The sequence below is a fragment of the Equus caballus genome, chromosome 19 (genome assembly GCF_041296265.1).
Source record: "Equus caballus isolate H_3958 breed thoroughbred chromosome 19, TB-T2T, whole genome shotgun sequence".
Classification (NCBI taxonomy): Eukaryota; Metazoa; Chordata; class Mammalia; order Perissodactyla; family Equidae; genus Equus; species Equus caballus.
In genome coordinates this window covers 66,935,719-66,949,046 of record NC_091702.1, presented here as the reverse complement: position 1 = coordinate 66,949,046, position 13,328 = coordinate 66,935,719, and the positions used below count along the sequence as shown (strand labels likewise).

The 13,328-nt window shown below is 35.5% G+C and overlaps 1 protein-coding gene and 1 pseudogene across 1 annotated transcript; both read left to right on the top strand.

The window, feature by feature from the left end:
* The first annotated feature begins 7,606 nt into the window (after positions 1–7,606).
* Positions 7,607–8,548, top strand: OR5K4 (olfactory receptor family 5 subfamily K member 4). Its single transcript, XM_001502459.4, has one exon. It carries the CDS (start codon positions 7,607–7,609, stop codon positions 8,546–8,548), a length of 942 nt encoding a protein of 313 aa, XP_001502509.4.
* Positions 11,604–12,088, top strand: OR5DA1P (olfactory receptor family 5 subfamily DA member 1, pseudogene; annotated as a pseudogene).

The window sequence follows — 13,328 nt, the reverse complement described above, 5'->3', positions numbered from 1 at the left end:
TTATCGGGACATATCCAAGACACCCACAGACCAGCATAGCTTTATTACCATCATAGTTCTAGATAACAGAATGATCTCAGCTTTTTATTGACCAGGGAAGACAGAGCTTTTACAATAACTAATGCCTGGGCACACCCTTTAAGAAAAGCATAATTTTCAATCAATTAAGATAAAGGGCCTTAGATTATTTTGAGTTGACCAAACTCATCCATGGGACTTATTCTCTAGGTTAGGCCTAGGCTAGACAGGTCTCATAATATTAGTGATTGTCCTGTAGAAATAAACAAAAACCAACCAAACGAGAAAAACAAAGGCTATTGACTTAGAACTCACCAAAGCAAGGGTGTCAGCCACCATCACTTGTGTTTTGGCAGAGACTCAAAGACAGGCAAGGAGTGGGAAAGCTTATAGTGGAAAAAATGGAAGGCTTCAGGTGTGCTCTCACTGGAGGCTATTGGCAAGAGGAACCTGTAAGAGGGCTAACCAGTAGGGGAGAATCCTATGAGATTGGTTATAGGTGCATACTTGACACTCTCTGTTTCATCCTAAATTGGAAACAGGCAAAAACATTAGGAAGCTGACAGTTATTAAGTGCTGGTCATTTGGGGCCAGTTGTTACAGACGTTATTGTTTAATTTCCAGGATTCTTATTAGAGGTAGCAGGCTGGCTTCCTGGGTTGTTTATTGTAGATGATGGGTTGGTTTCTTAGACAGGTTGCTGCAGGTTGTGGGTCAGAGTTCTACTTTTATATATGGTGTGGGGGATCAAAATTGGCCACCCCAAAATGTTTCTCTTTGCCTTGATTATTTAAGACTCTGAATGAAACTTCGACCTTCCCCCTAACTGCCTAAAAGAGTTTAAGATAAAAGGTCTATCCCCAGGACAGGCCATCACCATAGATAACTCTGGGTATAGGTAGACTAGGAAGATCCTTGCTAAGCTAGTTCTTATCAAAGTTCTGTCTACCAAACGTTTGCTTTTCCATTTCCATGTGAATTGCCTTCCTCCCCTGTGACGACTCAAACCACTACCCCCAACATCCTCCTTTGTTTTAGCTGAAGATGGTGTTTAAGGTGGTGGGATTGAGCCATTTTAGCAAGTCACTCAGCTTCCCTGGGTTTCTCCTATGTACACATGTTGTATAGCTTTGCTTGATTTTCTCCTGTTACTCTGTCTCATGTCAATTTAATTCTTAGACCAGTCAGAAGAACCTATAGGGTAGAGGAATTGTCTTCCTTCCCTACAAGGGTCTGCCCATTGTTTGTATATTCAGTCTCTCAGTCTTCATACTTCTTCCTCTTCTGTATTGCCTAATGTCCGTGTGCTTCAAATGTTACTTCCTAGCCATTTCCATGAGCTGACATCCAATTCATGACACTGCATCAATGTGATACTGAAGCTCTCCTGGTCAGTCTGACTCTCCAGTAGCTAAGAGTTCCCCAAAGGAGGGAATTATAATGAAGGAAATGATAGTCTTCACTTACTGAAGGGGAGGAGGTGTGGCACAACAATGTCAGGAGCCATTATCCCTATTCGTACCCAGTATACTTCTTGGCTAAAATCACAAGATTTTTAGAAAGTAACTGATTGTGTTAGTCAGTCTATCCCAGGACAGATTGCTCTCTCTAATAGTATCTAGACAACTCACTTGCTCAAGTCTCACACTTACAGAGTTTTTTTCTTTTGTAAATCTTGCCTGGCCTTTGTTCAATGGCAACTCATAAATGATTGATTTCCCTTATATATGAACAAATTTCAGTTATTCTCTGAAAGGGCGTTGGGTCAGTTGGTCACGTGTCAGTCGTGGTACATGGGAATATTGAGAAACAAGAAGGAATTCTGCACTCAGAAGCGTTGGTAGTGATTTCCATGGCCACAGGTTTGTTTTCAGCCTGTCGTGGTTCATTGCAGTTTACCTGTGCTCAGTTACATGACTTTACAGATTACTTGTTATACTGGCATAACAGTATTATTTCAAAACATTCATTTGCATAAATATATTTAGGTCACGACTATTTCATAGAAAAAGTTGAGTTGAAATTAGAAGCTGCTTATGATAATAATAATAATAATGATGATGATGATGATGATGAAAAGATGAGGAGGAAGAAAATGGCCAAACTGACATTTCTCTTACACTTATTATAAGCACTTAATCAGATCTGGAGATAAAATTGATGACCCTAATATCACCTGAAAAAGGCAATCTAAAAGAATATATCAAAATTACCAGCAACTTCATTAGAAATTTTGAGTTTTTAGCTACTATCGTTAATACTGAAACTCGCACTGAAATGTGCTTTGTGACACTAGCTATTGAAAACAGAGAACTATTTCTCCAGTACTAGTGGCTAAACATTTAAAACTATGCATCCAGGACATGCAGGACTCCTGAAAGTTTTTTTAAAAATTCTGTTTTTAATATCCTTTAACATGAGACAATATGTCATGGTGTTTAAGAGCACAGACTCTGCACTCTAGGGTCAAACTCACTGGGTTGACATGCTGGTGTTGCAGTTTATGGGACCTGGGGGTGGTGACTTAACCTCTGTGTGTCTCGACTTCCTCAAATATAGCAGAGGAATATATATAACCCACGAAACTAGTTACAAGAGGGCCTGGAGCAAACAGCTGCTTAATAATTGCCAACTCTCGTCATTAAACACTCCTCCCACACTAGCACAAATTCAATTTAACTAATGATAAAGGTTAAGAAACCCTACTGAGGTGATTTAATTAAAAGTGAAAATAAAAACTATCTATCATTGAGGAAAAGCTTGTCCTCCTTACTCAGTAAAAATATCTGCACTGGTCTAAACATTGGTGGAAACAATACAGACAAATGATACAGCAACAGAGTAAAATGTGTTCCTTTATCATTAAAAACTGTTGCATGATAAATTAGTGAATAGAACAAATAGAGATACCAGTTCATTTGAAAATCACTATTTTCAGCATTCACAGGCAAGCTATTGCAGCAAAGCATCTGAAGCCAGGGGTGCATGAACAGATACAGGATGTCATTGATACAGTTAAGTTTTTCATTAAAATGATCTTTAAAATACTAGAGTCATTATCATATCTTGAAGTGAGATGAGGAGTGGCCATGAACAGAACAGGGGTTCACTGGCATCATGTCAATACTTGAAAGAGTGGCTGGATTCAGGATGAGTTATAACTTTCTTCTAATAAGAGACAAATGTTCTAAATTTGTTCATCCATTCTCTGATGATAAGTAGCTATTCAAGAAATGTTTTAAAAGTAATTAACACCTTTATTTTTTCCTTTAACATAAATGTGATATATAAGCGAAAGCAATTGCTTTTCAAAAGGAAATCACACAATGCAGATGGAACCTGGAAAACATATTTGGGTTTCAACATACGCTGATATGATAATTCAGACAAAATTATATGAATAAAATTAAAAATTTTCATGTCTGCATATATTATTTTTTAAAACTTGGAAAAAGAATTTTCTCACCTACATAAAAATATTACAAAGAATTTCAATGATGTTTCAGCCTATTTTCTAAAAATATAAAAATTCAGGGGCCAGCCCTATGGGGCACAGATGTTAGCTCAGCAACAATCTTCCTCATCACAAAAAGAAAAGAAAAAATATATAAAAATTCAGCACATTCTGATTAGTTTGCAACAGCAGCAGACTGACATCAGAGATTGTAGTAATTTACTAGCTAAGAACTAGGAAAGCCCTTTGTAAATTAGTAGTTAGTGTTTAAAACAAAGTGCCATAATTTTGTAAATGCACTCAAGGATGCAATTTTTTATTTCAACAAATGTGTATTTGTGAGGAAAGGAGGATCTAATACAAAACATGAAGAAAAACAGCCAGAGATACAGGAATAAAAAATGTTATCACAGAGGCCTGAGGAGGCTGTGAGTTTCACAGGGTGGTCGATAGTGCCAACTCATATAATTAGCTAATTAAGATAGTAACTGACGTACATGCTTTGGATTGGTGATTAGATGAGTGGTGATGTTGGTGAGAGAGCAGTGTCAGTGGAATGGAGGGGGCAGAAGCAGAACCAGTTACAGCCTCAACCCAATGCCTGCTTCTATTCCCAGGAAGCGCCCAGGCCCTGGCCACCCTGGTTTACTCTCCCTTCCTTAAATATGCCTTATGCTTTAAAGCTCCCATCTCTTTCCCTTTGATCATGCTGTTCCTTCAGACTACAATACCTTACCACACGTTCTCTGCTTATTGAAATCTAATTTATCCTTCAAGAAGCAAAGGAAACGTCATTTCTATGTAACGTCTTCTCTTAGTCTTCTAAGTTACGTTCTTCTTTGTGTACCATATACTTTGCTAATGGTCTTATTGTATTATTTAACTCAGTCTGAGCTGCCCTATATACAGTCTTTCAAGGGATTTTTCTCTCTCCATTGGTAGATGCCTGAGGGCAAGATTATTTCTTACTTATCTATGCAGCATTCTTCCTGATCACACCCCTTCTGTGGCTACTCTCTGCTCAATGCCTGCCCCAATGACTTGTTTTTATAATCACTCTATAAATGTTGAATTTAATTGAATTGAAATTTCTGCAATCACTGCAATAAGCATTCTTTGAGGGACTACATTATCTGGAACTATGAGAGGTTTGCAATGTGGAAAGTCAAAAAGAAAATTAATCCAGCTGAGAGTAAACAATACTTTCACATGAAGAAGAGCTGGATGAACACACAAGTCAAGCAGGATGAAGAGCTCTTTGTATTATAAACATGGTAAGCATTTTCCAGATCAGAAAGTTGAGGATGTCTCCATGGAGGGAGCCAGACTTCATATAAAGATTGAATAGGACTTGTATAGAGGAATAGGTCAAAGGAGGCATTTTAGATGAGGAGTAGATTCTGAGTAAATATGCTGAGTTAGGATTTAACTCTAGTGCATCAAGGAATAGAGAAGTGATAGGTAGGTCTCTGGAGATGGAATCTTAAAAGTGAGTGGTAGAAAAGAAAGTCATGAGTGATACAAACACAATCTGTGGAGCATTTGGAATACTAAGAGGAAGGACAGAGATTTAGTTTGGAGAGTAATGAGGAGCCAAAAACATCTCTAGTCCATAAAAATGTATCTACAATAGAAAAAGGACAGATATGGAAGACCAATTAAAAAGTTCTCTTGTGATACACAAGAGAAGCTAAAGAACACAATACCAAAGTTGTTTCAGGGGATGAATCTATAGGATTAGATCAGATTCATCAAAAGGGGTGAAGGAGAAGAATGCCACCCTGGTTGATCACACCACATTTTTGCCTCTTTTCTACAAATCCAAATCTCTCTTCAAACCTCAGTTTAACTTCCACTTCCTCCATTAAGTGATTAATATGAATTTTTTTCTCTCCACTATAGTTTTCAAGTAAAGAAGAAGATGAGAGAGAGAGAGTGTGTGTGTGAGAGAGAGATCAAGTGTGTCAAAAATGAACATGATCCTTAAGCTGACTTTAGTGATGGATATTTGATTTAACCCCATAATCTCAAAGGATGTCCATCTTTAATTGATGCTCTTTGGTTTACTGTGTTTTGGGAACCATGCCTCTCAGGTTAAGAGTCTCTGCAGAAATACCCTGAGGCCAAATGCCAAGGAAATCCCTTTAGAATCAATGGAAAACTTTAACTTTGCCCTGAGGCTAACATAATTATTGTCACTGACCTAAGGTAGAGACAGTATCCTAGATTTTCATAATTTATTCCCAAATATTTCAAAGACTAAGGTTTATATTCTTAATTTCTCTAAAAACAGATAACAGCAGGTGGTCAATAAGCTATTATAAAGCTTTGTTAGCGAACTCAGAATATGAGGACTGATTTTTAATTTATTAAGATGCATAGATAGACATTTCCCTAAAGTACTTCAGCATTTTTAATTGGTTATGCATTTTATCTACTTAATTGTTTTGGCTTGTCTTTAAATTGAAGACGCTTTGGAAAGCAGTAAAGAGACACAGTACAGTGGATCCTTCTGACCTATTCTGAGTTCAGAAGCACCATTGTCTTATCAGTAAATATACAGGTGAGGCTGGAAATGACTTCGTAAAATAAGTCTGGGAGGTAAAGGAAATTGATTTCTAATTCAGTTGAATAATTTATATTTCAAATTCAGGGAGAGAAAAATGAGTCTTCATTCATTCTTCCTCTGATCCAGTGTCTTTTGTATAAAATAGTGATTATTTTTAACTAAACCAGAGTCCACATAAGTATTTTCACTTGATTTACCATTAAGTGTTACTAAAATAATGATAAAAAGCTATCTTTGAATAATGTTAGTAAGTTTTTCCAAAATACTATTATTCTGAAAGATTTTTCAAAAGTGTTATAGACCTAAAATATAAAGGGCAAACTTATTTTATTCATTTGACTACAACCCTCTAGTGACAAAACTCCAGAAAACCTTACCATGCTATGTGAGAAAACAGGAAAAGAGCATATTAAATTAAGTGTAGACAAAGATAAGCAGAAAAAAAACTAACCAAAATATGTTTTTAAAACAATGTACTTGAAGAATCAATAGGCACTTCTCCAAACTAGTCTATGTGAAAAATGCTGAGGCCAAAGACCTTTAGCAATTTCCACAAGAGAAGAAAAGGCATTTTAGCAATCTTTAAGACCTATGTTTCTTGTAAAATTATTGTTGCTAAACTATTGTAAATATATAATAAATTTGAGTGATCATTGAATTCCAGTAAATATATAGTGGATTAAGAGTAAATAGTGAGTTTATAAGCATAAATAATCACATAATAACTGTAGATCCTCCATGGGATTCACCGAAAGTGAGGGTATTAGTTTCTGTAGAAGGAGCATGAAGGAGTGCAACATAGGTATTTATGAGGAGTATACACTGTGAATGGAGACTTAGTAACGAAATCTCGTGTTAGGCATGCATGTGGACACTTGAAACTAGAGACAAAAAGTATTAGGATAAATGGATAATTAAGAATAATAACTTCTATGGGGAAAGTGTCACACCAGCATAGGAGTAGAAGCCAGAATGTGTTGGATTAAATATAAAATGGTATCAAAATTCACATAAGAACATTTAAAGATGTTCTATATTCTTATCCTGTCTTAAAAGATGAATAGGTCTTTCTTTAAAATATCTCTAGGTGAGCTTATCTGTGAAGGAATGCTAAGCCAGAGAAACCATTTTTAAAATCCGCTGTGATTCAGTGGAGTTTTTAAAATTAGACATTTAAAATGTCTAAAGTAATTTATTTTCAAACAACACATTCTTCCTGGAGAAAAAGACACCATAAGAAAATGTCTTCCAATGCTGGAAAAGCCAAATTGTATATACTGACTAGGAATTTGCACATCAGCATTAGATAATTTATGAAGAAAAAGCTTTTCTGTCCTGGGAATTCACACAGGCATTCTAAACAACTCCGTGTACGCAATCTGTGATACTTCTATTCTTACAGACTCGACCTACTGTGCTTGTGCTACTTTTCAGGAGACAGCATAGGATCATTGAAGAAGAGCTTCTTTCTTTTTGTCCGTGGGGAAATTCGAGGGGAGAATTAGATGCACTCTAATTTAAATCTCATTTTCTCTACAATTTCTATCTCAAGAGACAAAGTGGACATGATTGAGAATAATCATTCCTTGACAACGGAGTTTATCCTCACAGGATTTACAGATCACCCAGAGCTGAAGACCCTCCTGTTTGTGGTGTTCTTGGCCATCTATCTGCTCACCATGGTGGGGAATCTTGGTTTGGTGGCACTGATTTTTAAGGAGCAGCGTCTTCACACACCGATGTACGTCTTTCTGGGCAACCTGGCTCTGATGGATTCCTGTTGTTCCTGTGCCGTCACCCCCAAGATGTTAGAGAACTTCTTTTCTGAGGACAGAATGATTTCCCTCTATGAATGCATGGCACAATTTTACTTTCTCTGCCTTGCAGAAACTGCAGACTGCTTTCTCCTGGCGGCAATGGCCTATGATCGCTATGTGGCCATATGCAGCCCACTGCAGTACCACACCATGATGTCGAGGAAACTCTGCATTCAGATGACCACAGGGGCCTTCATAGCTGGAAACCTGCATTCCCTGATCCATGTAGGGTTTCTATTAAGGTTAACTTTCTGCAGGTCTAATCAAATTGACCACTTTTTCTGTGATATACTTCCACTCTATCGACTCTCCTGTACTGACCCTTTTATAAATGAACTAATGATATATATATTTTCAATGCCAATTCAAATCTTCACCATTGCCACTGTCTTAATCTCTTATATTTGCATACTTCTCACTGTTTTCAAAATGAAATCCAAAGAGGGGAAAGGCAAAGCGTTTTCTACCTGTGCATCCCACTTTCTCTCTGTCTCAATGTTCTACGTTTGTCTCCTCATGTATTTTCGACCATTTGAAGAAGGGAATAAAGACATACCGGTGGCGATTTTTTATACGATAGTAATTCCCTTATTGAACCCTTTTATTTATAGCCTGAGAAATAAGGAGGTGATAAACGTTCTGAAAAAAATTATGTGGAATCATAATATTCTTAAACATCATCCTCTATGAAAACCTGATTTTAATTTATTAAAATGTTTTTAGATAAGTGATATAAGAAACAAAAAATACTTTTTACATAAAATATCAATCTGTAAATTATTAGACAGTGCTTGTTAAAAGACACATGAATAGAATCTCAAAATTGTCTGGCAAATCTTAATCCAAACTCCACCTTTATCAGAGTAAATCAGTGATAACTGATCAGTAAATCAATGATAATTTTCCTTATCAACTCTCATTACTCTCATGGAGTTGTGTCAGACTGTCATTCCAAACCTCAGTAAATCAAGATGGCATCAAAATTAAATGTTTAAATGTGTAGAAGAGTCAGCCTTGATTAACCTTGTCTAGCTAATGTAAGACATTATATCTGATCCTATGCAGAGTGTTCGAAACATTTAAAATTTCCTGGTAGGAGATTGAAATGACCATTTTCGTTCCGAAAACTGACATGACAGACACACGTGGGTTAGTTTGTGAAGAGACAGACTAGAAGCAAACTAACTGCAATCATCTACATTTAAAGTGATGAAGTTTGATACGTACAAGACTCCAAGAAGGTGGAAAAAATGGAATGGGAAGGAATACACACACACACACACACACATACACACACACAGAGTCACATGTACATTTTGTAGAATAATTAACAATGAATTATAACAAGTTGGCTACATTAGATTGAGATCTCCTTTAACCTGAAGTATGATGAATGTCCTTTACCTTTTGAAGGCATCCATCATGTTATGTATTATGGAATATAGAATAGTACCTTACATAGTGAACAATAAGCATTTAAACACATATTAATGAAGACATTTTATTTTGTATATTTTTGAGTAATAGTAAAATTAATATTTTGTGTGTTTATTGGCCATTTTACTTCTATGAATTGTCTGTTCATTTTTCCTTTGTCTTACTGTTATTTCCTAATTTATTTGTATCACTTTACAGAGAAAAGATATTAAAATGTTGCGACTATTTGTGGCAAATACTTCATCTGTGTCTTGATAGTATTTTAATATTTGTTTGTGTTATTTATAACTGGTAAACATTTTAATTTGATATGCTCATATTTATTAACCTTGTCTTATGTGATCTTTTATGCTTTTGTGTTTAAAATTTCTTTTCTTAATCTGAGGTCTATGATTAATGAACATTTCTTTTTCTCTTTTTCTTGTGTCTCCTCCTCCTCAGTTCCCCCCTCCTGTTTCTTTCTTTCCTGACTTTCTTTTCCTTCCTCCCTCCCTCCCTCCCTCCCTTCCTTCCTTCCTTCCTTTCTTTCTTTCTTTCATCAGTTTAAATTCCTGCACTTCACTCTTGATTCTGCCTGGAATTTATTTAGTATATGGCATAAATTGAAGATGTAACTTTATTTGGCTTGTTCTCTAAAAACAATCAACAGGTTGTTTTAACTCAAATCAATATCCAAGGAAGATTTCCTTGGGAACCTGGCTAAATAATTCTAAAATTTTTCTAGGAAAAGGACAATCAATAAAACTAATGGACAATGTATTATATATTAAAATATATGATGAAGTTTCAATAATTAAAACAATTTGGTTTAAAATCAAGAATCAGTAGATAGATTAATGGAAAAAATCACCTTATCCAAAGTAAACTGCCATTTAAAATAGTAAGAACATCACAAATCAATGAGGAAAGAAAGGATTGATTCGTGAATGCCCCAGATAAACTGGCTTACTGTTTATCTCGTCCACTTATGTTAAAATTCTTCAGTTACCTCTCATTCAGAGATATTTTATAAACATAATTGATATTTTTTCTTTTTTCATCACTTAAATTTATATACATAGCACTTTTACTCAACTGGGATTCATTTTAGAGTGTTGTGAAATGAGAAATGAAGTTCGATTTTTTAATGGCTAACCAGTAGTTCCAAAAGCATTTATGAACTGGACTTTCCCTTACTCATCAATTCCTTATGCCTTCTTCTTGGTCACGCACAATCACACACTCACACACACATGCACACACAGAGAGGTCTGTTTCCAGCCTATCTGGTCTGCACAACCAAACCACGACAGTCTCAGTCCCTACACTTAGATTCTAGTAGGAAAGAGAGACATTTTAAAAATAATTAAACTAAATATTAATAAGTATTATGATTAGAGAAGACTCTTCTGCCTCTAGTCAGAGACTAAATGTTAGGATTCTAAAAAATTCAGATAAAAGATTCTTTATTCTCTTCTCTTTATTCTTTCTTTCCATATGACCCTATCCTTTTTCTCAGGACTTTTAATATTGTCAATAAGAAGATGACCCAGAATGTATATTTCCAGCTCTGACATGTCCCCTATTTCCAGACGCATGTGTTCAGGTGCCAAGCAGGACATAATAACTTGAATGTCTCAAAGACATCTCAAACTTAACAAGATTAAAAGGGAGCTCTTGAATCCTCCTATAAACATAGTTCCCCCTGGTCTTCTCTGTCTTGATGGTAGCATCCTCCAAGCAGTTGGGAAAGGAAGAAATTAGGAGTGATCTCCATCTCCTTCTGCTATCACATCTGGACTTACACAAGTTCTGTCAACTCTGTCTCTGAAATACATCTGAAATGTGCCCAAGTCTCTCCATTTACACCACCTTTACACAATTCCATGCTGCCATCACCTGTCACCTGAACAATGTCATGAGCTTCAAACTTGCTATTGTCCTTTAATTTCTTTTTAACTTTTATTCAGAAACCAATTTTAGATATAGTACTAAAAGGTCTATTCAAAAACTACAGTCTTCTGTCTACAATGACTGTGCATTTCAGCCACAACCACTTTCTAATTATGTTTAGCTGTTTCTCTGAAAATTTGCCTCCATATTTCGTAGTATTAATTGTAGACATATTAATCAAATTCCAGTTACGGTAAATGAATATTTACTTATGTGTTTATTTAACACCTCCCCATTTCTCTCACCCTAGCTGGTATCTAACAATTTCCAATAATTCAATAATCAGTTTTTATTAGGGATGTGCAAATACTTTCCATTGCTGAGGTAACTAGTGTAACATGATTATATTTCCTTTCTCTGCACTTGGTTGATAAGTATGTCATATGTAATTGGTTCTCTGCATCCCATAGTTCATGTAGGATTATTATTTAGATTAACTTTCTGCAGGTCCAATGTAATACATCATTTCTACTGTGAAATCTTGCCACTATATTCGATTTCTTCCACTGACCCATTTGTTAATGAATTGGTGGTTTTAATTTTCACTGCTTTTATACAAATAACCACTTTAATGACCATCATAATCTCTTATACTCGTGTGTTCTTCGACATTCTAAAAAAAAGTCTGAAAAGGTCAGGAGCAAAGCCTTCTCCACGTGCAGTGCCCACCTGCTCTCTGTCTCATTGTACTATGGCAGTCTCATCTTCATGTGTGTATGTCCTGCACCTGGCCTAGCTGAAGACCAGGACAAAATGTATTCCCTATTTTACACAATTATAATTCCTCTTCTAAACCCACTTATTTACTAATTGAGAAATAAAGCGGTTATAGGTGCACTGAGAAAAGTTGCAAAGAAGTAAACAGTTCCCAAAGGAAATTTCAAATTGTTTCTCTTTTTACCCTTTGCATAAACAAGTGCCCAAGTCTTGCAGTTAAGCCTTGGCTCTGCCCATTCACAAGAAGGCTAGTGGTCAGGGTGGTCACTGAGCACTGGGTGAGGGAACCCAGCTTGACACAATGTTTACTTGGATGTGGGTCCAGTTGAAGTTACTACTTCAGTTGAAATGACTCACGTCATCCACAGTTGATTTACTGAACAATATTGCAATTCCTTTCTATAGGAACATTTAGTCTTTGAAAATTTGCAGTCTGAAAGGGACTCCTCCCCCAAATTTCATTTAATAATTGATAGTAACTGAGGCTGGTGTCTAAGTGTGGAGTCGTTTATTTAGTTCATGACTGATCCTAACTCACTGTGCTAGACCTGCATGTTACTAAGGCTTTGTGACACCCTACCACACCATGATAAAATGATAAAAACTTTAATTCTGGCAGAAAAATGTTCCTGAAATAAAAGTGAGGAAAATTAAGAAAAATGAAAAGGTTTGAAAAACTGGTACATCTTAACAACAATTAAAAAAAGTTGTTGGCTTGAACTAAACAATAGAACATCAAAATTTAAAACTTCCTTATCTAGAAGTCCACACGCTATCCTTTATAAGGACATTATATGATACAGCGGTATTCAGGAATTTGTACATGTGGAAATATCTCAAGATACAGCCTTCTCAAATATTACAGATCTCCAATACTCTATTTACATGAGTATTTTGTTTACAATAGTAAGCCTGGTCAAACATTTGCATAGAGAGTGCATTGCTATTTTATTTTATTACATCTAACTGCATTTGCTATTATGTAATCCATTGATTTCTCCTATTTTTAAATTTTTTCCATCTGCTTTGTGTTCCTGTAATATTTTGTCTTTCTTCTAGTTTTTATACTTAAAGTTGAATTTTTTGTTTCTTCAATAATAAGTTAACTTTAGCTTACTGTAACTTATTTTAGTTTATAAACTTTTAATTCTTTAAAACTTTTTGATTCTGTTGTAATAACAGCTTAAAACACAAATACATTGTACAGCTGTATAAAAATATTTTATTTCTTTATATCCTTATTCTATAAACTTTTTTCTATTTTTAAAGTTTTTTATTTTTTTACTTTTAAACTTTTTTATTAAAAATCAAGGCACAAACACACATTAGTGTAGGCCTGCACAGAGTCAGGATCATCAGTATCACTGTCTTCCACCTCCACATC